The sequence below is a fragment of the Myotis davidii genome, unplaced genomic scaffold (genome assembly GCF_000327345.1).
Source record: "Myotis davidii unplaced genomic scaffold, ASM32734v1 scaffold217, whole genome shotgun sequence".
Classification (NCBI taxonomy): domain Eukaryota; kingdom Metazoa; phylum Chordata; class Mammalia; order Chiroptera; family Vespertilionidae; genus Myotis; species Myotis davidii.
The window spans coordinates 6,995,278-7,022,090 of NW_006290034.1; the positions used below are offsets into that span (position 1 = coordinate 6,995,278).

The following is a 26,813-nucleotide window of genomic DNA, read 5'->3' on the forward strand; positions in this document are numbered from 1 at the left end:
GATCTGTGGGTTTTTGAATTATTATACAGCTGTGGCCCTTTTTTTCCTTCTGTGTCATATTTGTATTGTATTCACTTCATGCAGACACTAAGCTAAATGGGTTGGTACACATCAGCAAGATGTTCCAGATATTAACGTTTGTGTGCACTGAGTGATTTACACACGTAGAGATAACAAGCCAGGTGACTCAGCTGGCAGCTTCGTCCTCGCCATTCTTCACTCAGGATGCTGGCGCCTTTTTACAAAGGGCCGCAGAAGGTATTTCTGAGGTCATTGGTCTTGGCTGCCCCTAACTGTGGTAATACTGTTCTCTGAATTGCTTTGGAAAATGAGAGAGGATAGTAGTTATTAATAATTAAACCGTTCTTCGGTTTGTATCAGGAACTTGGCATTGCCTTCTACTTTTATTAACGCAATCTCCACAGTAACGCTATGAGTTAGATATCATCACCCCCTTTCACAGATAAGAAAGGTGATCATCTGAAAACTTGCCCAAAGTTACACAACCAGGAAGATGCAGGCTTGGCATCTATCTGATTGCAAAGCCACGTGTTCTTTCCAACATTCCATCTATATTAAGTTTCGCTTTATTAGGTTTATTGCTGTTTTTTAGTTCTTATTTTTAAAATAACTGCTGTGAGCCCTGGCCGGTGTGGCTCAATTGGCTGGACACCATCCCATGTACTGAAAGGTTCCCGATCGATTCCTGGTCAGGGAATATGCCTGGGTTGAGGACTTGATTCTCGATAGGGGGTGTGCAGGAGGCAGCCCATCGATGTTTTGCTCTCACATCCATGTTTCTCTTTCTCCCTCTCCCTTCCTATTTCTCTCAAAATCAGTAAACTAGTCTTTAAAAAAATAACTGCTTTGAGATCTCTCTCTAACACTGATGTGAGAATTACTTACTAGTCGCTAAAACTCCCTCATTAGAAAGTTAGTCCTTTAAAGGTGAAGCTACATTGAACATATTTTACCATGTGGCAAAAAGATTTGCACAGCATGTCCCAAAACACAGTCTAACAACACAGTGAAGTAAGAGTTTTCTCCATGTTTTCCTTCACCTGAAGGCATAGCTCTGGAGGGAATCAATGCGTCTTTTGTGTGCCTCCGAAAGCTTAATGTTCTCTTCAGAGCTGGGAATTACTGGAGGGTGTGTGAACCAGTCATGCCATGATTCACTCTACAGAAAACTATAGGAAAGTAGTATTTGCTCTACTTTGGAAGTTATAAAATGTATTTTACCATAAATGCTGGTCAAAAGACCCTAAAACAACCATCTAATTTCTATGTGTGGTTTGTGAGAAATTACTCTCGTGGAAAAGATAGAATTTGTGCCATGAGATTTCCCATTTAACATATTTCAAAAGATACAGTTCCTTGTAGAAATGTGAACTTAAGTGAAATACATTCAGTAGTCTGGCCAATGAAGATGTTTAAAACTATATATATATATATGAAAGAGACTTGCCTTTTTAATTGGTTGCGGGCACATCCCCAATAGGAGGTGTGCAGGAGGCAGCTGATCCATGTTTTGCTCTCATCGATGTTTCTAACTCTATCTCTCTCCCTTCCTCTCTGTAAAAAATCAATAAAATATATATTAAAAATATATATATATTTTTTAAGAAGCCATTTAAAATTACTTTTGCATATTGGTTGCATTTAAGTATTATTTTGCTATATGAAATATAAATATTGTGATATTCTCTCTGAAAGTAGACAATTTAAAAGAAAAATCTCTCCCATACCCCCAGCGAACATTATCTTTGCTCAAATTTCATTTCAGCCAATTTCAGAGGGATGCCAGCATGTTTCATATGTGGGTTTTGAATCTGGTTATCTAAAGGTGGGAAATCTTTTTGTGGTATAACAATTTTTGGTGAAATACTATTAATTGTAACACAATTTTACCTGAATTTCTAGTGAACAAAATTAGTGACTAACTCATTCTGAGACCTTCTAGGATGCTTGCAAATATGCTTAGAGGAAAAATAAAATGTATTTTTGTGAGTAGTGATGAAATCAATAAAGTGAATTTTATTTTCTCAAAGCTTTTTATACTATAATAGTTATACTACTTGTCTGTCTCAATTTATTTTTCTTTGATCATATCAAGTTAACTCTGTCTTCAGAGATTGTCTGACGGTGTCTCTGTTTTAGGCCTTCAGGATGAATCTGGAAAAACTCAGCAAGCCTGAACTCCTAACACTGTTCAGTATTCTTGAAGGAGAGCTTGAAGCCAGGGACCTTGTTATAGAAGCTTTAAAGGTATGTTAATAAGGGAAAAAGGAGCTGTAATCATATGTTTTTCGAAAGTTGTTTCATTGGTTGTAATTTACTTAAGCAGGGTATTTCTATAGCGCTGTTCAAGTCAGAGGCCTGGGTATACTTACTGACACTTGGAGTGGCCCCCACCTGTGTGGTGTTGTTTTAGGGACACCAGTGAAGCCTTTCTGTCCCCAAAATAGTTCCTTTAATCTCTCTACCTGATGTCTGGACCTTGAACTTCATTCTTTAGCTCAGTGGTCTTAGCTGTGTTTGAATGCCATCCCCTTGAGAACCTGCTGAGACCTGCTTCCTTAAAAAAAAATGTATATATAGCTGTGGCCGGGTGGTTTCTCTCTCTCTCTCTCTCTCCCCCCCCTTACTTTCTAAAATCAATTTTAAAAACATACCCTTGGACTTGGGTGAGGTTTTTTTTTTAAAAAAGTATATGCACACCCCCCCCCAAAAAAATGTATATACACCCATATACCACAATCCAGAATATAATATCTATGAGATCAAGGACCCATGAAGACCATCCATGGATTCTCTAGACCCCAGATTAAAAATTTCTAGTTTTGTTTCAGTATTTGATATCCATTAAAATGAAAAGGGGAAGGGGTGTTAACTGTACTTTCTACCCAGTTTTGTTGTAAATCTAAAACTGCTCTAAAATATATAGTCTAATATTTTTAATTCTTTTTATTTTTACTGATTTCATAGAGCAGGGAGAAGGAGCGAGAAATAGCTCCTCCTGCATGCCCCCCACTGGGGATCAAGCCTGCAACCTGGCATGTGCCCTTGACCAGAATTGAACCTGGGACCCTTCAGTCCGCAGGCTGATGCTCTATCCACTGACCAAAACCCGCTAGGGCTATAGTCCAATTTTTTTAAAAAATAGAAGGGGTGGGAAATAACTCCTTTAAAGTGTCATAAATTTTTACACCTTAGTAAGGATGTTTTCCAATCTGTCTTTTTAAAATATATATATTTTTATTGATTTCAGAGAGGAAGGGAGAAGAAGAGAGAGAGAGAAACATCAATGATGAGACAGAATCATTGACTGGCTGCCTCTTGCTCCTGCCCGCCACAGGGGTGATCATGCGCCTCCTGTGCACCCCTCACTGGGGACCAAGCCTGCAATCCGGGCATGTGCTCTGACTAGGAATCAACGCTGACCCACTGAGCCACACAGGGCAGGCCCCAATCTGTCTTGAGATAGTATTTGGGGAAGGGGAGACCAGATCTTAGGGTGTCTGTGTGAGTAGTAGGACAATGACACTCCAGAAGGAGGCGGAAACAGCCAAAGAGGAGACTTGAGCGTACTGAAGAGAGCGTAGTCCCTGCCAAGTGTAACTGAGTGTCTAAATATCTAGGAAGATTTTTATAGTTAAAAAGTATAGTTAGAGGTTATATTGATGTACATCCTAAAGTTCATTAGGTTTATGAAGTGCTTTACTACATTTTTTCAAAATACCCTTGCTCTTTATATGAAATATTTTGTTAATATATCATGTGAGTTCATATGAAACGCCTCTGTTGAAGATTTCCTTACAGCAACAAAGATCATCTTCTCTTTGCCTTCCTAGGGGACTTAGAGAATCAGTGACTTCCTAAGTAACCCACTCATTAGGGTTCATACCAAAGGCTGCGTCTTTTCTGTTCCTGAGCTGTCTTTCCTCCCTCCCTGCACTGAAACAGCAAATGTGTTCCTTTACTTAGTCTGGGTAGTCTTTTCTGGTATCACTCTGAAATTATAATTGTGATAAAAATGAAATCTAAACCTGTTATTTCTACATGCTGTTAAGTTTCGAGTGACATTAATTTATGTTATTTAAGGCGACTGAAAAAGACTGACATTTCTATTTAATTAAATACGCTTCAGGGCAGTTTTTCACTGAAAACTGTTGCTTGTGTGTCTTCCCTGGAGCTTTACAATGTGTGATAAGTCACTGTCAGGGTTTCATTTCTCCAGAGTGCACAAGGCACTTCCCCTACGATGTGGGGGATGGAGTCTGCCTTACTTTCCTTCCCTGCTTGCTTCAGTCTCGCATGACTTCCCTGTGATTTCTAAATAAAAATCATATGTTTATGCCTTTGACACATGCCCCATCACATATGTTAAAGTTCCTTGCCTGAGTCTGCCTGTCATGCCAGAGCATAAATGTGTGACCTCGGTCCAGTCATTCCATCTGTCTGGAGCGAAGCTTCCTTGTCTGCAATAAGAGGTTACGGTTCGATTCCCGATTGGGGCATATACCCGAGTTGCAGGTTCCCATCCCCAGTGGGGGGCATGCAGGAGGTAGCCCATCGATGTTTCTCTCGCTCTCTCTCCCCTCTTCCTCTCTCAAAAATCAATAAAAACATTAAAAATAAAACAAATGATTAATAACTAATATTGATATGTAACACTACAATTTCCATGGCATTGCAAATACTCCAACAGTGTAGGGTTCTTTTTTCCCTTTAGTTATAGTCTGTCAGCACATATAATGTTCCATATCCAAGAAACAGTCAGTGGTTGCTAATCTTTGGATTGGATGTCTCTGGATGCCCTCAACAATGCCCAATTTTTTAATGATGCCCCTGCCAACATATACTACATGTATCATTATTCACTCATTTCTGTCACATTCACAGACCTTCTCCTTTGACACTGTTGGTGGTTCTCTTCCTTTCCCTGAACACTGTATTCTATTTCGCTTAACCCCGTCCCACTAATACCAGCAGTCCTAACCTGCTTAAACCCAGGACACCCTCCCCTTTCTTACCCCATGTTTATCTGATCAATGAGGAGAAAAGGAAAAGGAGGACTGGGGGAAATCTGAGCTGGTTCCTAACCCTCACTCCCAATGCCTGTTGTTTCTCCCACTCCCTTCCCCTGGTTCTCTGAGACCCCCTATTCTCCTCACCATAGGAGTCACCCACTTAGAACTGGCAGAGTGTCCCTCACTGCCTCGGCCGAGCCAGGAAGAACTTTGTTCATGGTGACCCCCTTTAGAACTCGGAAAACATTTCCAGGCGCAGCAATAGTATAAATAGCAATCAGAGTTTATGAAACTGCACAGTGTAGCAGGGCATTAAATAGACTCTCTGGGGGACCTACTGCTATTCATACTGGGCCTCCAGGAAGCAGTTGCCCATAAATATCACAGTTGACCTACACAAAAACTTGTGGGCCTCAGCCCCCTCATAACTGGGGTAGGAGTTTGGGGGTGACTGCCTCTAATGCAGTGGTTCTCAACCTTCTGGCCCTTTAAATACAGTTCCTCATGTTGTGGTGACCCCCAACCATAATTTTCGTTGCTACTTCATAACTGTAATGTTGCTACTGTTATGAATCGTAATGTAAATATCTGATATGCAGGATGGTACAGTTATGAAGTAGCAACAAAAACAGTTTTATGGTTGGGGGTCACCACAACATGAGGAACTGTATTAAAAAGGGGTCGCGACCCACAGGTTGAGAACCACTGCTCTAATGGTTCAAAAATCAAAGGATGACCTTATTTTCTCTTTGCTTTTCAGCCTTAGAAACTATACAAACTTACGGAGGTTTATATGTCTGCTTTGCTAATCTTTATGTCCTCAGCACTCAGCATAGTGGCTAGTACATAGATGCTCAATAAATGTCTGTTGAACAGAGGGGCTGATTGTGCCATTGTGGTATGTTGCTTTAAAGATTGCCATAATATTTCAAAGCGAATGTTGTGAATTACTGAATTTTACAGCCTGTTCCTATGTATGCTTTAACATACTTGCCGCCTTCTGGTTTTAATGTTAACAGATGCGTAGGTGCTTGGTGCACATGTTTCCCTAAAATATATTTTTTCTGCAGGGATCCAATTTCAGTTAGTTTAGGCAGCTTCTGACTGAGCTGCCTAAAGCTTGAGAAGCTAGAGCTATAATTAAGGGAGCATTTTGATATGAAATAACATTCACAGTCAGGGAGGTTGAGAACCACTGCTCTAATGGAAAAACAAAATCAAAGGACAACTTTGTTTTCTCTTTGCTGTTCAGCCTTAGAAACTATACAAACCTACGGAGCTTTATATGTCTGCTTTGCTAATCTTTATGTCCTCAGCACCCAGCATAGTGGCTAGTACATAGATGCTCAATAAATGTCTGTTGAACAGAGGGGCTGATTGTGCCATTGTGGTATGTTGCTTTAAAGATTGCCATAATATTTCAAAGCGAATGTTGTGAATTACTAAATTTTACAGCCTGTTCCTATGTACAGTCTATTGTTAGATAAAGTAAGTAGCAGCTGGGCTCCAAATTGTTTCAGTCCTTTGGGAAAAAAAGCAACTGCCATAACAGATTCCTAAAAGTTAAAATGAAACCTCATTTTATTTGTGGGATAGTGTTTGTTTTGTTTGTTTGTTTGTTTTGATTCTGTATTACATCAGGATTTACTGCATTATTTCAGTAGCTCTTGCTAAACAGCACACACTTGTTAAACTTCTTGACTAATATGGCAGCTTACTCATTTTATTCCTTTTAGTACATTTTCACCCAAGGATATGTTTTTTGTGGGGTTTTGTTGGGGGTTTTTTTGGTTTTTAATTGATTGAGAGAGAGAAAAACATCGATGTGAGAGAGAAACATCCATCCGTTACCTCCCGTACACCCCCAACCAGGGATCGAACCTGCAACCTATGTATGTACGCTGACTACTAGGAATCAAACCTGCAACTTTTGGTATATGGGACAATACTCCAACCGACTGAGCCATCTGGCCAGGGATAGTATTTTTTCTAAACTCTTGTGTAGTGAGTTGAAAAGGTTTTGGTCTGTATCTAAATAGCTATTATGGGTTTTCCTTTTTGTTTAAGTAAAATATCTTATCTTTTTTTTTCTTCTTACCTTCAAAATAGATTTTTTTGCTGGACATAAAATCTAATGTCTAACCTTGCATCTCTGAACAAAACCTTATGGTTCACTATAGCTGCTAAATAAATAGTAGGTCACATTGACAAAGGTTAGGTTTATACAGGAATATGTTATCAAGTTCCCAGAGTGTGAAAGTAGATCCTACCTATAGAGTTGTAATTATTTTTTAACTTTTTAAAATATCACTATTTTTTAATATATATATATTAGTAATATATATATTATTGATTTCAGAGAGGAGGGGAGAGGGGAAGAGGGATATAAACATCAATGATGACGGAATTGTTGATCAGCTGCCTCCTACATACCCTCTACTGGGGATCGAGCCCACAACCTGGGCATGAGCCCTTGACTGGAATCAAACCAGGGACCCTTCAGTCCACAGGCCCACGCTCTATCCATTGAGCCAAACCAGCTAGGGCTACAGTTGTAATTATAAGAGCTTTATTCATTTTCCAAGTTTTCTGCAAAGCGCCAGGTTGCAACTATACCCTTCTAGAGCCCCCATAGTTATGTTCCTTTTTCTCCCCCAAATACAAAAGCCTCTTCATTCTTCTGTTGCAGCCAAGACACGTTTGGCATAGAACCAGGGAGGCCAACAGAAAATAATGTAATATTCAGCCTCTTCTGTATTTGAAGTATAATTGTTATACAGAGACCATTTATACTGTATTTGGACCTAATTGGACTTTATATAAAGTGATTTTCTGTTTTAGAAGTGATTACATCACAGGAAAACATTCTTTATGAAAGTCTTTCCCTCTGACCACTTTCTTTCCATGAATGAAAACACTATAGAAATCCCCTCCACAGTGAAAGCAAATCACATTGCTGATGAACTGCCTGTCCCGGGGCGGCTGGGCTGGATCACACAGTTTAGCAAGAGTGCTCAGCTCATTAATTCCAGGCAAATCTAGGAAATGGCTTCCAAGCTGGTCTGACTCCTCCAGAAGACGAGGGAACCTTCCTTGATCAATAGCTATTTAGAAACTTAGAAAGTAGATTTGACTGCTAATAAAAGTTAGATCAAGCCCTAGCCGGTTTGGCTCAGTGGATAGAGCGTCAGCCTGCGGACTCCAGGGTCCCAGGTTCAATTCTGGTCAAGGGCATGTACCTTGGTTGTGGGCACATCCCCAGTGGGGAGTGTGCAGGAGACAGCTGATCGATGTTTCTCTCTCATAGATGTTTCTAACTCTCTATCCCTCTCCCTTCCTCTCTGTAAAAAATCAATAAAATATATATTTTTTTAAAAAGTTAAATCAAATCGTTCATTTATGAATCTTCCACATTGGGTATATCTGCACATCTTAGATTGGATGCAAAGCCACACTTAACTACGACTAAGTAGAATCTCCCCCATATTTACTAGTATCATGTTATGTTAAAGCATTTTTAAATTGCTTATACAGTAATAAATGTTAAAGTATTACAACTTCCATGTAGAATTAACTTGAGGAGTCTTGAATTCCTTTCCCCTGATGTCTCCATCATAAAACAGGTATAACTTTTAAAGCTTAGAGTAGAGCTTTGTTGTTTTTGGCCAACGGCCATTGCAGAATTCCCCGAGCAAGAAGATTTATAGACAAAAACATGGTAGACAGGACAAAGTTAGAAATATATTTAGAGTATGAGACTGTAATATGTCACTCTGGTTTAACTGTTTTGAGTTTTTTAAGCAGCCAGGGGTTAAAAATTAAAAATCCAAATGTTATATATAGGTCTGTGTTGAAACGACAAATGATTTACAGTCATGTCTTGTTTTATTGTGCTTCGCTTTAGTATTGTGCTTTGCAGATACTAGTAATGCATTTTTTACAAATTGAAGGTTTGGGGCAACTGACGGCTGAGATGATGGTTAGCATTGTTAGCAATAAAGTATTTTTAATTAAGGTATGTACCTTGTTTTTTGGATATAATGCTATTGCACACTTAGAAAACTATAGTACAGTGTAAACTTAACTTTTTAAAAAATTTTTAATATGGTTTTATTGATTTTAGAGAGAAAGGAAGGTTGAGGGAGAGAGAGAGAAACTTGGATCAGCTGCCTCCTGGGAACTGAGCCTGCAACCCGAGCACATGGAATCAAACCAGCAACCTCTAGGTGCACGGGACAGTGCTCAACCACCTGAGCTACACCAGCCAGGGCTGAGCATACCTTTGATATGCACTGGGCAACCAAAAACTTCATGTGACTCGCTTTATTGCGATACTCACTGTACTGCAGTGGTCAGGAACTGAACCCGCAATATTTCTGAGGTATGCCTGTACTTTTGCTGAAAATATTCTTAAAATAATAATCTATAATAATAAAAGCATAATATGTTAATTAGACTGGACGTGCTTTTGGATGTCCTTCTTTCCAGACAAAGCCACAGCGGGGGCCACGGTGGGCAGGGGCCAGGGCCAAGGCCCTTGCATGAATTTCATGCATCGGGCCTCTAGTAATAATTATAAAGTGGCAAAGATATAGAACAAAACAAAAAGTATTAGGTAAGGTCTATAGCTCAACACCACAAACACAGGTTCACTGTAAGCAGAGCTGACATCTGCTCTTGGTCATGGTTTTGTGCCTATTATGGAAGCAGATTATTATAAAAGCTGGGCTGAGAGGAGGAAGGTAAAATTGAATTTAGCAAGCAGCATACACTGTCCTATATTAGTAAGCCTGTCAAGAGTGTTTGCATTAAAGAAAATATCAGAATATACTGTGAATGGACTCAAAGTGGATGCATTCTTCAGCATGGATAAGCCTGGATCTAACATTATTCTTTGGCCAAAATGATCTCATTTTGATAGTTGATTTTTCAGAAGAGCTTTAAGATTGGGGTAGGTAATTTAGACCTTTGATAAAAATCACATGAACATAAAAGCTGAAACCGAGAGAAGGTCAGTTTCTGCTTGGATAAAAGAATTGGAGAATTAGGAAGCGAACAATTTTATTTAGGAAATTAAATTATAAGATTTTAGATTTATATTCATAACCTTTACAATGAAATATGGTTTAGTAGGGAATTAATCAGTGGCCATGTTGGGCCATATTTTAATGTGTGTTTTTTATAGTTGGAATGGCTGATTTTTTTTTAATCCTGTTCCCCCAAAGTCCATACATGAAATCCTAGCTTTTCAAAAAAGAGACATAAAATTAATTACGATGTACTCTCCAAAACCATCAGCTAGAACATTCATTTAAGTGTAGCTGTTGGGAGCATGAGCTTTCAAATCAGGCAGACCTCGGTTTGAGCTCTGCCATTAGTGGCTGTGTGTGAGCTTAGACCAGTTTCTTCCCCTGGGAGCAGTGCCTGTACATTTGTACGGTCAGTGTGAGGGTTAAATGAGAGCAAATGCGCATCAAGGTGATCGGACCTCATTCACCGTGAGTTATCATTAGAATATAGGTTTTAAAGTCCATCCATTTAGGAACAAGGCACATTCCATAAAGCACACTGTCTTCCCTAATACTGTACTATGCTGTCCTTTGTAAGAAAGATGAAGCTTTCAATCTTTGTTAATCGACGGGGCTTGCACGTTAGCTTGTTTTTCTTACAGGAATTGATGGCTTTGAGTTGATCCAGCCCCACCCCCACAACCAAAAGCATGTCTTTAGAGACAGCTGGCAGGGTGAAGGGTGCACTCTGGGGCATGAAACAGATGTTATGTTATATTCCCCTGTTTCTCTCTTTATAATGAAAACAGGAAATACAGGGACAGTGTGGAAGCTTTTTAGAATGGCTTTTTCCCATTGATTTCTTTATTTCTCTGTTTGATTTGGCATATTGTTATATTTTGTTTTTTAAACAGCTTTATTGAGGTATAACTGACATACAATAAGCTGCATATATTTAGTGTGTACAGATTGATGTTTTGATATATGTATTCTCCATGAATCTGTTCTATAATCAAGATGATGAACAAATCCGTCACTCAGCGTAATCTGACATCCATCCTTGTTGTTGTATTAATACTGTAGCTCATTCCTTTCGTTGCTGAGTAGTAGTCCAGTATATGGATGTATCACAGTGTTTTATCTGTTCATCTATCGATGAACATTTTTATTGCTTCAATTTGAGACTATTAAATATACAGCTGCCATGGACATTCATATACCAGGCTCTGTTTGGACATGTGCTTTCATTTCTTATGGATAAAGACCTAGGAGTGAAATGGCTCAACTGTATGGTAGGTACATGTTTAACTTTTTTTAAAATATATTTTATTGATTTTTCACAGAGAGGAAAGGAGAGGGATAGAGAGTTAGAAACATCAATGAGAGAGAACCATGAATTCAGCTGCCTCCTGCACACCTCCTACTGGGGATGTGCCTGCAACCAAGGTACGTGCCCTTGACCGCAATCGAACCTGGGACCTTTGAGTCCACAGGCCCGATGCTCTATCCACTGAGCCAAACCAGTCAGGGCAACATGTTTAACTTTTTAAGAAACTGCAAACTGTTTTCCAAAGTGGATATATCCTTTCACATTCCCACTAACACGTACTAGTACAGTGGTTCTCAAACTCCTGGCCCTTTAAATACAGTTCCTCATGTTGTGACCCAACCATAAAATTATTTTCGTTGCTACTTCATAACTGTAATGTTGCTACTGTTATGAATCGTCATGTAAATATCTGATATGCAGGCTGGTCTTAGGCGACCTCTGTGAAAGGGTCGTTTGACCGCCAAAGGGACTGCAACCCATAGGTTGAGAACCGCTGTACTAGTATGAGTTCCAGTTGCTCCACATCTTCACTAACACTGGGTATAGCCAGTCTTTTCACTTTAGCCTCTCTAATCTATATAATAAATGTCTAAGCGACCGTTACAGCGAAATGACCAGTTGCAGTGATGTGCACTGACCACTAGGGGGCAGATGCTCAACGCAGGAGCTACCCCCTGGTGGTCAGTGTGCTCCCACAGAGGGAACGCCGCTCAGCCAGAAGCCGGGTTCACAACTGGCGAGTGCAGCAGCAGTGGCGGGAGCCTTTCCAGCCTCTGTGGCAGCGCTAAGAAGCAGCAAGCCCAGCAGTCAGGAGCAGCGAGCAGGTGGTGGTAAGAAGCAGGTGGTCCCAGATTATGAGAGGGATGTCCACCTGCTGGCTGAGGGGACCCCCCCCCCCCAGTGCAGGAATTCCATGCACCAGGCCTCTAGTCTATATATATAAAAGTCTAAACAACCATTTGACTGGTAGCTGTGATGTGCACTACCAGGGGGCAGATGCTCCGACTGGTAGCTTAGCTTGCTGCTGGGGTCCAGCCAATTGGGACTGGGCAAGACGGGCCGGACACGCCCTGGAGCCCTCCTGTGGACCCTCCCCGGCCCCAATCATGCACTGGTACAAGGGACCCCACTGGTGCATGAACTCGTGCACCAGGCCTCTAGTAGTTATATAATATTTCATTGCAGTTTTAATTTGCAGTTCCCTACTAATGATGTTGAGCATCTTTTCATGTACTTCTTTGCCATCTGTGTTGTCCTTTTTGCTGAAGTATTCAAATCTTTTGCCCATTTTTTAGATTGATTTACTTGTTTTCTCATTAAGTTTTAAGCATGTCTTCTATATCTGAATGCACGTTCTTCATTACATATATGCCGTTCCTCCCAGTCTGTGGCTTGTCCTTTCATTCTCAACTGTATCTTTTTGAAAAGCATAAGGTTTTCCCTTTAATGAAGTCCATTTTATCAATATTTCTTTTATGGATTTTGCTTTTAGTATCAGGTGTAAGAAATCTTTACCTAAACCAAGGTCAGAAAGGTTTTCTCCTCTTAGCTTCTATAATTTTATAGCTTTTACTTTTATACTTCAGTCTATAATCAACTTCCATGAATTTTGTTACATGGTACATGTGGATTAAAATCCTCTTATTTATTTATTTATTTTTTGCATATGGATATCCGATTGTTCTAGCACCATTTGTTGAAAAGACTGTCTTCCTCTATGGAACAGCCTCAGCACCCTTGGCACAATCAGTGTCGCATGTTTGTGGGTTTATTTTTGGAATCACTGTTCTGTTCCATTGATCTGTTTGTTACCGCAATATCCTAATTACTGTGGCCTTATAGTAAGTCTTAATCAGGTAGTGTTAAGCCTCCAACTTGTGTTGTTTTAAATTTATCGATTTGAGAGAATCATTGATTTGTTGTTCTGCTTATTTATGCATTGATTGGTTGGTTCTTGTGTGTGCCCTGACTGGGGATCAGGACAGCCTGGCCTTGGTGTTTGGGGACAAGCCTCTAATAAACTGAGCTGGCCAGGGCAAGTCGTGTTGTTTCTAAAGTTGTTTTGGTTGTTCGTGGTCCTTGGTGTTTCCATATAAATTTTAGAATCAGCTTGCCAATTGCACGTTGTCTCCCTTTTTGTGTGTTTTTTCTAGGGGCAACTAGAAATAACTTCTGATTAATCCCACATCACAAGGCTAACACATGCAAGAGAGACACAATAGGAGGAAGTCAAAGGAACAGGAATAAGCTGTTTCCCTTTTCTATTTGTTTTAGTTTCGGGCTGAATGAATGCAATGAAACCCCCCACTGCTGTCATCTGTGAACCTTCCCCGCGGCAGAGAGCGTGGTGTGCTCTCAGTAGGTAGCACTTGACAAGCAGAACGCCTCCTTTCTTTCCTCAAAGACATGTCCCTTACATGAGAAATCTGCTTATTCTTCTGGCACCTTGAACCCCTAAATGTCACCATTTGTAATGTGACAGGTGATGTGATGAAACGGTGTATAGCAAGTAACTGATATCAGACAGTTATTGATTTCAGAGAGAAGGAGAGATAGAAGCATCAATGATGAGAACCATTGATCAGCTGTCTCCTGCACCCCCCACACTGGGGATCAAGTTGCCCTGACCAGGAATCAAACCATGACCTTCTGATTCATGGGTCGATGTTCAACCACTGAGCCGCACCAGCTGAGCCATGTGGGTCCTCTTTATTCATTCGACCCCGTCTCCACATAGCCCTGCACCCTCCTCTACCCCACTCACTTCTTCCTCCTGCTTATTTAATAAACTTCTCAATGTGAACTTCTCCCCCTCAGCCAAGCTAGGGACCCTCTTCCCAGGATCTTACATTGGAGCAGCTGGTTTCCTGCCATGTGTCGCTGTAATAGCAGGCTGTGTTTGTAATGGAAGAATCTTGCTTGAAAGACGTTTGAGAGTTCAGACCCACCCCACAATTACACATCTCCTTCCTAGAATCCCCTGAAAGGGGAAGATGTCCTTTCCCATTTTATTTAGTGATCTCTTCTTCAATAGTTTAATCTTGGAGTTAGTTTCTGCAGTTACCACACAGTGAGCGGAAGAGCCTGCGCACATCATTCGTGAATGAGGTTTTTCAAGGTCACAGTTACTGCCAGTATCACCCACAGTCAGTCTGCAGGCTGGGTCTCTATATAGACTTCAGAGCCGGGTTTGGTTGTGTGCCCTCTCAACCTCATGGTGTTTCCTGTTATTCGTTAAATTGCTGATAGTCCCATTTATCGGCCAGGACCCGCCCACTTCCAGGGTTTGCCTTTTCCTTCCTTTTCCTTGTAAGTGTAAGGTCTGAGTCTTAGAAAGTTCTGACCAAACAAACTGTACTTGGTGTTCCTTTAAACATTAATGATATTGTTTAGAAAACATTTAACAAGCAAAGGCAACTTGTTTATTTCTGCTGTTAGGTCTTAAACTTGTCTGGCAAATTGTCAGCTCCTTAAAAGCAGAGGATGAAGTCTTACTTTAGTCAAATCTGTGTCCCCAGATCATCGCCTACATCATTTAGCATATTTGGTCCCCAGCAGAGTAAGTGTTCAATGAAAGCATCCAAAGCACGTGCCCTGTGAAGCACCCAAGTCCAGAAAATTCCCCGACTTCAGCAGTGCTATCTAACCCTAATAACACAGATTTTTGTTTGTTGTGTTTGGTATATTTGATATTAGGCTGGACTTCTGGTTGGTAGACTTTTATCACATTAGTTAGTTTAAAATAAAATAATTACACTGATTCCTTGTTACTTTTAGTTTTTACATATTTATTATAGCTTAAATTAAACTGTTTAAACTCATAGATTCAGGAATCAGACTTTTGGGTTCTTCATTCTATTCTAGTGTTTTTCAAACTTATTTGACAGGGACACCATGAAAAATAGACTTTATATTGTAACCCAAGGGACACACACACACACCAACACGCCAACACACGCGCACACACACACACACACACACACACACACCCCTGTATTCTTATGCCAAAAGAAGTCCTTCTTGAAAGGTCTTTTTTCAGTGCTCTGCGATGTTTTCTATTTCATTTTTAACCTACTGATTGAGACGAACTAAATTGAAGTTCACTCCTACAGAGTCCCGGGGGGAATACCTGTCTATGTATTGCTCATCCAGCTAACATATTCAGTACTTACTATATACCATTTACTGTTCTCCACTTAACTAACTGGCTTTGTAGCCTTGGGAAAGCCACAGGTTAATGTTCAGTTTCTTCTATGACATGCAGATAGAGCGATGCCTACCTCCAGGGAATACTGTAGGTTCGGTTAGATTAGAGGCGTAACAATTGGGTACTCTGATTGACAGGCAATACGCGCTCCACTGTCAGTGCCTCTTGTGTTGTTTCTGCTGTACTTATCATGACTAAAATAACTTTGGTTTGAACTTCCCATGTTTCTGTAAAATAGCTTATATTACATATAACTTAATTTTCCCATTAGTGCTCACTATGTATTTTTATAGTTTTTAACTAGAGATATAATTTAGATACAGCGTAATGCAGCGGTCGCCAACCAGTGGTCCATGAGGTCCAAAAGACTGGCGACCGCTGGTGTAATGTACAGATCTTAAGTGGTCAGTTTAATAAACTTTGACAAATGCATACATCCATTTGACCTATACCCCTATAAAGACAGAAACATTCTCATCATACCAAAAAGTCATCCTGTGCCCCTTCCTAGTCAGTTGTCTCCCTACCCCAGAGGCTACCACTATTCTGATTTTTTCACCATTGATTAGTTTTGCCTGTTAGGACACAATCACACAGAATGAATTCTTTTATATCTGGCTTTTTGGTTTTGTCTTGTTCGGTATAATAATTTTAAGGTTCATCATTATTGTTTTCAAGTTCATCAGTAACTCATTCCTTTTCATTGCTGAATAGTATTCTATTGTATGAATGCATCATATTTGTTCTATTGATTGATATTTAATTGTTTCCATTGGAGCTAGTATGAGAAAAGCTGCTATGGATAATTGTGTAAAAGTCTTTTTGTGAATATATGTTTTCATTTCTTTGGGATAAATACTTAGAGGTGGAATTTCAGCAAGGCATTTTTTTAACTTTATGAGAAACTTCCAGATTAATTTCCAACGTAGTTACACTAACATTTATACTCCCACCAGCACTGTGTGAGTGTTCTAGTTGTTCCACATGCTCTCCAACATTTGATGTTGTCAACCTTTAGATTTTAGCTTTTCTTGTGTCTTACTATAGTTTTAATTTATACCTCCCTGTCACCAGTGAGACATGTGCTTTTTTGGCCATTCCTATTTTATCCTCAGGTCTGTGATCCATCCCTGTTTTTTGTGTATGTTTCAAGGCAAGTGTCAACTCTCATTTTAAGAGATATATGATCTCCTGAACAAGAAGGATTAGGATCTAATGTATCATTTAAAATTATTCTTAAAATCCTTGATTTATGTTCAGAGCATTCATTTATTCAGGACTAGTTGAATCCCTTCACACATTTTTTCCTCACCTGAAGAAGTTGTAGACTCAGGCCAGAAAGTATATATAATTTGTTTTAACCACAAGTATAGGAATAGCCCCCAAAAACCTTAACACATTTATTTCCATTTTACCAGAAACTTTCATAGGACTCTGGAGTTTGAATGTTGACGCAGCTACATTATACTGTTTACCCATGTTCTTTTTCTATCAACAAGCAGCTCGCCAGCTAGAAGTACCCCCCTGAGGCTATTTGTACTAAACTTCCAAAGAATTTAGTGCACTTGAGTCAAATACTAATAAATGATCATCCCTCCTTATGTAAATAATTGCTTTTACAAATATCTGTGGATGCCAACTGACTCCAGAAGTAATCTTTGAAGCGCATTCTATCCAGTCAGTTTGCTGAATGTATGAATTGCTGTTACCTTAAATGATTATACAAGTAAACCATAGATTTTACTAATAGCATAATAAAATATTGATCTCACAAAAAAGATGAGAGTAAGGAGAGGCTGAGACATCAGGAAAAAGACCGAAAAGTAAATATCAACTAAGTGTCTCGGGCTTCAGACATAATACAGGATACAGGAGGAAGAAAGAGGTGTGACAAGTGCTTTTCAGGTTGCTTACAATTTAGGCAGGAAGGAAAAAAGATAAATGGGAAATGTTCAATCAATGCAAGAGATAAATACTAATTGACCACATGGACCCAGTTGGTTAGAGTGTCATCCCAATACTCCAAGGTTGCAGATTCGATCCCCGATCAGGGCATATGCAAGAATCAACCAATGAATGCATAAGTGGAAACAGCATAAATAAATGGAACAACAAATCTCTCTCTCTCTCTCTCTCTCTCTCTCTTTCTCTCCTCTCTTCTCTCTCTTCCTCTCTCTCAAAATCAATAAACAATTCTTTAAATTTTTACTTTTTTAAAAAAGTAAGAGGTTAATTTCCTATAATAGTATAGATAATATTGGGAAGGAGAGAGGAGGTGACTGCTTCATGTGTCTTTTTGAAGTTGGTCATAAAAGCTAAAGTTTTGGAGAGCAAGCATGGCAGACGCTCTGGGTATTGTGTGGCTTATGTTAAGCTCTCAGTAGTGGTGTTTCATTCAGCCTGGGACAGTAAAAATAAATGAGTATAGATGACTAGTAGGCTTTGTCTGCTGTAGTAAGATCCTGTATAATTGAATCTGTCTAACCAGCCGATTATTTTCCTGTTGTCTGAAATTACAGAGCATTATGTTTTCTGACCATGTAGGAATTTCTGTGCAATTAAAGTGTATGTTTTTGTTGAAATGAAAATAATGAAATTACAAGAAATTGATTAGTTTCAGCTGTATTACTGAATTCCTCCCCCCAAAAGGCAAATCAAGATCATTTATATATTTTTATAAAATTTTTTATTTTTTATAAAACTTGGTAGCTGAAATACCATTAAACTATTAAACCTCAACCTTGACAGTTTTTCCTCAATTTTCACCTGAGATATAAATAGTGGTAGCATGGCCCAGCCAATGTGGCTCAGTGGAGGTCATGGTTCGATTCCCTGTTGGAGCGCATGCCCAGGTTGCAGGCTCCATCCCCAGTGTGAGGCGTTCAGGAGGAAGCCAATCAATGATTCTCTCTCATTATTGATGTTTCTATCTCCCTCTCCCTTCCTCTCTGAAATCGATAAAAATATATTTAGATGATAGATAGATAGATAGATAGATAGATAGATAGATAGAAGCATATTGAGTCACTCACCTTGTGGCAGCCAGCCTCCAAGTTGGCCCCCAGTGACCCCACTTCCTAATAGTCCCACCTTTATATATGGGTCCTCTCACATTTACCAGGGTCGGTCTGTGTGACCAATGAATACATCAGAAGTGATGGGATATCACTTTAAGATTGTTATAAACGACACTGGGACTTCGATCTTGGTGTGTCTGTCTGTCTGTCTCTGGCATCACTTGTGCTGTGGGAAGCAGCACATGCGAGGAACCAAGGCCTGTGCCTACAGCCATGTGAGTAAGCTTGGAAATGGACCCACCAGCCCCACGGCACCTGATGAGGTAGTGCTGGCCAACAACTTGACTGCAACATCCTGAGACACAGCCAGAACCACCCAGCCCAGCCCCTCCCAGGTTCCTGACCTTCAGAAACTATGAAATAAAAACAGTGTTTACTGTTTAAGCTGCTAAGTTTTGGGGTCATTGTTATGCAGGAATAGATGACCAATACACACCTCCACTAAAGCTTTTCTTTCATTCTTCAAATCTTAACATCTATTTTTTATTATTGTCATTGTTGTTAGTTGTGCTATTACTAGTAAACCTGTCATCCATACAATTCGCCTGATTGAGGCATTAAATTGATTGAAAAATACTATATATTCTGTCTCCCATTTTCCAATCCAGTGTTTGGTATAATAAATATAGACCTCAAATTCACTGTTCCCATATGAGAATGTATTTAAATGAAGAGTTTTGTGACAAGGAGCCTTTTTAAAATTATTCCGCAGATTCTTTTCATTTATGTGCAAAGCCACCTATTTTGTACAACTTGTAATTACTATGCAAGTGATTATGGAATTACTGTGAAACTTCAAGAGAAAACAGACAGCTTAACAACTGTTCTCAGAAGTCTGAGGCTCACCAAACAGGCTCCTTGTCCATTACTCGTAGCTCGGTGGTGCTTATTAATTATACAGGATAATAACAGTGCGGGCTTTAAAAAGTCGTATTCTTAAGGATTAGTTAACTACATACTCAAACCTGAGAGACGGCTTCTCAGCAGATCTAATGTCAAGGTCATGAGCTGTCCCCCGGCTCCTGCTCTCATCCCTCTTCTCCATGGTGTCTGACAAGGAAAAGGTCACAAAACACGCGGGTTTACAAGGTTTCTTTGGAGGGAGGGGTTGCCCTATGAAACCAGTGTCAGTACCAGTAATCATTCCTTCGATTCCTTTGCCATCGCTCATCAGACAGAAATGGTAACCATGAATAAAAAGGGTGACGGAAAAGTGGAATTGCAACCTCTTAAAGAGTGTTTTCTCCTCTTACTTCCTTTGTCCAAGTACTTTTCTAACCATGGATTTGCCTTAGGACATGAATAGATGTAAATCGATACTTTCCTTGAATCCTAGGTTATCAATCTCATCTTTTTATACTTGAAAATAAAGAAACTAGTGTTCTCGGTGGAAGAAAAACGCTGAGGAGTCCCATGTTGTTTGACTGACACCCTGGCCAATGTGGCTCAGTTAGTTGGAGTTCGTCCCCTACACTGAAAGGTCGCAGGGCACGTACTCAGGCTGTGGGCTCGATCCCCCGTCAGGGACAGTGCAAGAAGCAACTGATAGATGTTTCTCTCCCTCATCGAAATTCCTCTCTCTCTCCCTCTCTCTCTCTCTCTCTCTCTCTCTTTCTCACTCTCTCTCTCTCCCTCTCTTCCTACAATCAATCTAGAAGTAAAACATTTTTTTAAAATGTGTGCCCTTAAAATGTTTTTACACAAAATGTAACTGAAAATTAGCTTTTTTGTTTTACTCTCACCATGATTCTGAAGTATAATAATAAAATATAAATAGGCAGTTCAGGAATTGGTCTTGTCTCTCTCCATTCTGAATGGACTAGAGCTTATTTTGAAATTTTACTGAAAATTTCCGTTTTTATTTGGAACTGGAAAAAATCAGGTCCCTCCCCTTTAAGTCACATGCGCGCGCACACACACACAGCAGAGCAAAGAAGATGGCTATCAGGAACAAATGGAGTTCCCTTTTCCTACTTCCAGTATACAGATATTATCCAGAGACTCCAATAATGTCATCTTTTTGCCGAGACAGGTAAAACCCAGTGCCCCTAACTGCACTGAACACCTGCCACCTGATACCAACACAAATGAGTAGCATAGGCTGTGATTCCTGGGTCTTGAACTTGAACAGTTTAAGGGAAAAGGAAGCGTCAGATTTTCAGCAGTGAAACATACTTCTGTGTTAAAGAAGCCCCATGCTTTATTTTATTTAGGGTTTGTTTTTTGTTTGTTTGTTGTAAGCATAGCCGTTGAATTGTGAATTCCTCTTTCAAATGGGTTCCTATTTGTGGATGATGGTTATAAGAAAATATAGCCCCTGATGAAATAATTTTTTAAATTGATACGTGACAGTAATTTTCTTAACTAGATTTCATTTGAAAGCTTATATTATATGGTAATGTAAGCTTTGGTTTTTGAGAAAGTTTTCTCAGTGCTATATAAACACTTTTTGTAAGATGTCTTGGGAAACTTTTAATGTCTGGAGTACAGTAATTGCTAATGTCACTCTGTCTGCCGGCACATACTATATGCTGCTCCTACGCAGGACGTCAGTCCTTCCTAGCAGAGAGCAGAGAAGCGGAAGCCTGAGAATATCTTTCCACTCTCTTCCTGATCCTTAGACCCGACTGGACACCAGCCTGCATTCCCTGCTGACCTCTCATCCTCAGAGCTCACCACCCCCGAAGGGGGCGGATGGGGGTGGAAGGTAGCAGCTGAGCAGAGACTAGAAGAGGGGGTGGAATTTGGCAGCAGGTAGAAGGGATTTGTCTGCACCTCTGGTTGTAAGTGCCTCTGCCCTCTTGACCCACCAACTGAGTGAAGTTCTGTATGTAAAAATCACAGATAGTCCTAGATTGTAATTCAAGAACATTTTTAGCATGCTTTACTTATCTACAGCCACCTTGATAGGTCTCCAAATATGTAAACTCACAAAATTTCATGCTTAGCATATTTTAGAAATGCAAGTGCTGTAACTCAGAAAAGACCAGATACGCCTGTGGGGAATATACGCCTCACAAGCAGAAGCCGTGAGTGTGGTGGTTAAGGACACAAACTTTAGAGCCAGGCGCGTGGGGTTAAATCCCAGTCTGACCACTTGCTAGATGAGTAACCTGGACCAGGTTACCTGACCTCTCCTAATAGTTTTCTCAGCTGCAAAGTGGAGATGATGTCACTACCTAAGAGGATTGTAAAACTTAAATAAGTTAATGTTAATATAAATGCTTAGAACACGTCTTAATACGTAGTTAGCTCTGTATAAGTATTTGTTCTCATTAATATCATACTGTGCCCCCATTCTGATGTCATTTCTACATGTAGATGGCTCCATGGGATCTGTAGCCAACAGGTTCTCTTCATACTAACCCGTCACCTTTCATGTATAACTACTAGCAAATCCCTTTCCTCAGTAATTTTAAAAAGCAAAATGCAATGTTTTCTCTTCCCAGGCACAACACAGAGATACTTTCATTGAAGAACGCTATGGAAAATATAACATCAGTGATCCTTTAATGGCTCTACAGAGAGACTTTGAAACACTGAAGGAGAAAAACGATGGCGAAAAGCAGCCGGTCTGCACAAACCCACTGTCGATCCTCAAGGTGGTGATGAAGCAGTGTAAGAACATGCAGGAACGGATGTTGTCCCAGCTGGCTGCTGCTGAGAGCAGGCACCGCAAGGTGGGCTCCCCGGGTGACGTGGGCTGCGTAAGCTCTTGGGGAGACTGTATAAACAATGCCTGATACTGCATGTCCGCTGCCAGTTCTCACAGTAATTCAACCGGAGGTTCCCCAGGTCTCAGAAAGCCCCTTAGCTCACCGTGGAGCCAGGAGATAGGGAGGAAAACCAGGCTGTTGCACATGTTAAGTTTAGGGAGTGTGCCAGACACATCCAAGACAGCATTCCTTCTTGCTAGGGCACTCCAAACACTTGGCATGTTTTTTCAGCTCTCGATCATTCAAACTTTGGCAACAAACTGGGGTGTAACCAAGCTTGTAGCTGAACGGAGCATTCTGTTTGCTTATGTGATAAATAGAAAGATTAACAGGTATTTGGGGAATGAGCAAGCGAGAGAGAATTTACCTTACTATAAGCCATTAAATTATTTTCATTTATTTCTAGTGTTGAGTTTCATTGCATTTTATTTCTCATGAAACCATAAACAGTACCTAGGGTTGTTTACCTTAAAACTGTTCTACCCTAGTAAGAAAGTGTGTGTGTGTGTGTGCGTGTGTGAGTGTATGTGAGTGTGTGTGAGTGTGTGAGTGTATAGCCCTAGTTTGGAAGGCAAACCTGCGCTTTCCTCATCTCATTGGAATTCGAGTGCTTATGATTCCCATTCTTGTCATTTACTGCTCAGATGTGGCCTGTAAAACATGCTTGGCTAGAATCTGCATTTTTTTTTTAACCATTGGTTTCGATTTATACCAACAGGGAGGACATCAGCACAATTAATAGAAAGCAACTTATTCTGAAAAACTGGGTTAGCAGCTGCAGCTTGCTGGACCTTAGCTTACTTTTATGGCTACCTGCATTCAGGAGCCATCTGCTTAAAACACGTGACAAATTGCTTTGACTCAGGTCTCGCCCATGGGTTTTCTGCCCCTTCAGAGTCCAAATGAAAGGCCAGAGTGGGGGTTCTCAATGATGGATGGGCCTCAGATGGTTCATGGTCCCCCTAAAAATACACAGAATGCCAAAAGCTTATGCATTCTCATAGAAAATGAAAACTTCCCCATATCTTTCATTGAATTCTCAGTTGTCCAAGACCCAGGAAAGTTTAACCTCTGGTCTACTGAAATAACCTGAAGACATTTATGCCCCAACTTAAAAGGTGTTGATGGGTTTGAGTTAGTTGCTCTAAAGCAGGGGTGGGGAACATCCGCCTGCATATAAGGCCCAAGAAATCATTTGGTCTGGCCCAGCCAATGCAACCACAGGCAGGACTCGAAATTCAATAAATCTAGAAGCTTTTTTCATAGCAACATAAAGTTATATTAAGTGAATTATATTAAATCAATGGTATTATAAATATCCAAATGGCCTCAGCAGAAAAAAGTTTCCCTACCTCTGCTTTAAAGTGTGTGTGTGTGTGTGTGTGTGTGTGTGTGTGTGTGTGTGTTCGGCGGGGTGTTCAGTGATACATAATCCTCTAAGAAAACCTCACAGCATCCTTGTTTGGAAGGCAGGCCTTTTCCCACTTCAGACAGGAAGTAACTGACGCTGAATGCCTGGCTGGCTTTCGAGCCCACAGAAGGGGGTACTTAGTATAGGGGTGACTTGTGGCTCTGGATGATTAGGGAAAGGAAGAGGTTAGAAATAATTCCAGATTCCTTAAGACTGTATTTCAGTGTAAGAGTCTTTGAATGTTATCTATTTTAAACCAATTGCCTATCTAATCTTACATGTTTTATCAGAGTAGAACACTGACTCTGTTGGACATTATGTAGTACCTAGAGCAGTGGTTCTCAACCTTCCTAATGCCGCGACCCTTTAATACAGTTTCTCATGTTGTGGTGACCCCCAACCATAAAATTATTTTCATTGCTACTTCATAACTGTAATTTTGCTACTGTTATGAATCGAAATGTAAATATCTGATATGCGGGATGTATTTTCATTGTTACAAATTGAACATAATTAAAGCATAGTGATTAATCACAAAAACAATATGTAATTATATATGTGTTTTCCGATGGTCTTAGGCGACCGACCCCTGTGAAAGGGTCGTTTGACCCCCAAAGGGGTCACTACCCACAAGTTGAGAGCCGCTGACCTAGAGGCTTCTGATGAGGGTGCTTATAGTCCCAGTTTGCCCGAGGGAGTCCATTTTCTGCCCGTCACCTTGGCATGCCCCTTTGACTCTGAGAAGCGCTGTTTGAGCAGTGAATTACTGGTTACTCTGCTTATTATGAAATAGATTCCCTAGTCCACCTCTTCCCAGTCCTGCTCTTCAACATTCAGACTGCCACTTTTTCTAATAACCACTTATTTTGATAGGTAACTTCCGTATTTCTAAATAATATACGGCTCTTCGCTTTATCAGTTTTAGACACTTCCTTACTTCCTTTTATTATAGATGTGGAGCTCATTATCTTACACCCCACCACCCTTACTTACCACCTTCCCCAAACAAACATAACCCCCTTTCCTCACCCCATTCTCCGTCACATCTGCTCTTCCCGAGCCCTGAGCCTGTCCATTCTGTGTCTCAGAGGATAGACCCCGGCTCAGGCCTGGCAGCAGATGCCTGGCTGCCAACATTCTATGTCTCAGAATAAAGGTGAGGCACAAAGAACTGTCCTGGGAAATACAGACTCTGAGGCAGGCCCCTTGTTTCCTGTCCGACATCACCCCTCTCCTCTGCAGTCCCCGCCCGCTCCGGGCTCCTCAGGCAAAGCAGCTTCCTCGCCATTCCAAAGCAGTTACCCTCCGCCCGCCTCTCTCTCTCCCACGTGTCATTTAAATTCCTTGTCTGCTGACGTCAGTGTGCTCCTCGCCCTGACTGGGGCTGTCTGTCTGACTCTGGAACTCTTAGGTGCCTCAGTGGATAGGCACTAGTATTCATGGTATTATAAGTGTGATCCCTTGATATTTGGAAATGACTTTTTTTAATTCTTTAAAGGTGATCTTAGACCTTGAGGAGGAAAGGCAAAGGCACGCCCAGGACACAGCAGAGGGAGATGACGTCACCTACATGCTGGAGAAGGAGAGAGAGAGGCTGACCCAACAGGTAATTTGGTGGAGGGCTTCGCACAGCATCTGCCAGGAATCGCATTTCTCGGAGATGGTTCGGCCAGGTGTAAATTGGTGTTGCTCAAGAAAAAGAGCCTTGCCGAAACCGGTTTGGCTCAGTGGATAGAGCGTCAGTCTGCAGACTGAAAGGTCCCAGGTTCGATTCTGGTCAAGGGCATGTACCTGGGTTGCGGGCACATCCCCAGTGGGAGATGTGCAGGAGGCAGCTGATCGATGTTTCTCTCTCATCGATGTTTCTAACTCTCTATCTCTCTCCCTTCCTCTCTGTAAAAAATCAATAAAATATATTTTAAAAAAAGAAAAAGAAAAGAGCCTTGTAGACAAACAAGTCCGGGAATGACTGGATTAAACAAAGTTAAGCAGGTTTCTAACTTCAATTTCTCAGACCCTCTGGTATACAAATGCACACTGAGTCTGCAGGAAAAAGACAGTATTCTGTGTCGAGCAAATCTGTGTTTTCTCGATATAGAAATCTTATATCTTTTCTTGATATAGATCACTGACTGAGGCTATTGTTCCCTAAAATGCACTTTGGGGAACACTAATGTCAAACACTGACTTTTTTAAAAAAAATATATTTTATTGATTTTTTTACAGAGAGGAAGGGAGAGAGATAGTTAGAAACATCGATGAGAGAGAAACATCGATCAGCTGCCTCCTGCACATCCCCCACTGGGGATGTGCCCGCAACCAACATACATGCCCTTGACCGGAATTGAACCTGGGACCTTTCAGTCCGCAGGCCGACGCTCTATCCACTGAGCCAAACCGGTTTTGGCAAACACTGACTTTTTCTGACTTAGGACTCCCAGTAGAAATACGTTTTATTTGTGATTTTTTTTTTTTAATCCTTACCGGAGGATATTTTTTACCCCATTAGTCTTTAGAGAGAGAGTGCAAGGAAGGGAGAAGGGGAAGAGAGAGAGAAATATCAATGTTAAAGAGACCCAGCGACTAGTTCCTCCCGCATGGGCCCCAACTGGGATCGAACCTGCAACCGAAGTACATGCCCTTGGCCGGGAATCAAACCCGAGACCCTTTGGTCCATGAGTTGACACTCTAACCATTGAGCAACTGGCCAGGGCGAAACATTTTACATCACAGCCCAGTTATATACACACAGGCCTGAAACAAAAACATCATGAAATCATACATAATCCTTAAAATACACATGGATATTTTCTCTTCTATTTTATCTTTTAAAAGTTCTGGTTATGACTTACTCAATTGGTTTCCCCATCTATGAATGCGTCTCAACATTTGACAAATACTGACTAAAAGGGTTCCTTAACCCTTCCCTTTAAATGGGGTTGGGATAATGATTAAAACAGACTGCATTTGTATAAAAAGTATGATTTAAATGCAACTACTCGTATCTGCGTTTAAGCCCAGAAAGAGTTC

At 40.6% G+C, this 26,813-nt stretch overlaps 2 protein-coding genes across 10 annotated transcripts in view; one reads left to right on the forward strand and one right to left on the reverse strand.

Moving 5' to 3' along the window:
- The window catches only part of CTTNBP2NL (CTTNBP2 N-terminal like), a 42,854-nt gene that overhangs the window by 13,057 nt on the left and 2,984 nt on the right, over window positions 1-26,813 (forward strand). For 4 of the 5 annotated variants that reach the window (XM_006763012.2, XM_006763015.2, XM_015563441.1 and 1 more), the window contains exons 3-5: window positions 2,161-2,268; window positions 22,106-22,336; window positions 25,282-25,389. In XM_006763012.2, the coding sequence (XP_006763075.1) occupies window positions 2,170-2,268; window positions 22,106-22,336; window positions 25,282-25,389 (438 nt within the window). In that variant the 5' untranslated portion in view covers window positions 2,161-2,169. The remainder of the gene's footprint in view (window positions 1-2,160; window positions 2,269-22,105; window positions 22,337-25,281; window positions 25,390-26,813) is intronic. The other variant, XM_015563442.1, reaches the window with a different exon arrangement.
- The window catches only part of ST7L (suppression of tumorigenicity 7 like), a 116,345-nt gene continuing 109,086 nt past the window's right edge, over window positions 19,555-26,813 (reverse strand). For 3 of the 5 annotated variants that reach the window (XM_015563445.1, XM_015563443.1, XM_015563444.1), the window contains exons 14-15: window positions 23,186-23,334; window positions 19,558-19,706 (exon numbers count right to left, since the gene is read on the reverse strand). In XM_015563445.1, the coding sequence (XP_015418931.1) occupies window positions 19,685-19,706; window positions 23,186-23,334 (171 nt within the window). In that variant the 3' untranslated portion in view covers window positions 19,558-19,684. Of the gene's footprint in view, window positions 19,707-23,185; window positions 23,335-26,813 lie in introns of all 5 variants that reach the window. The other 2 variants (XM_015563448.1, XM_015563449.1) reach the window with 1 other exon arrangement.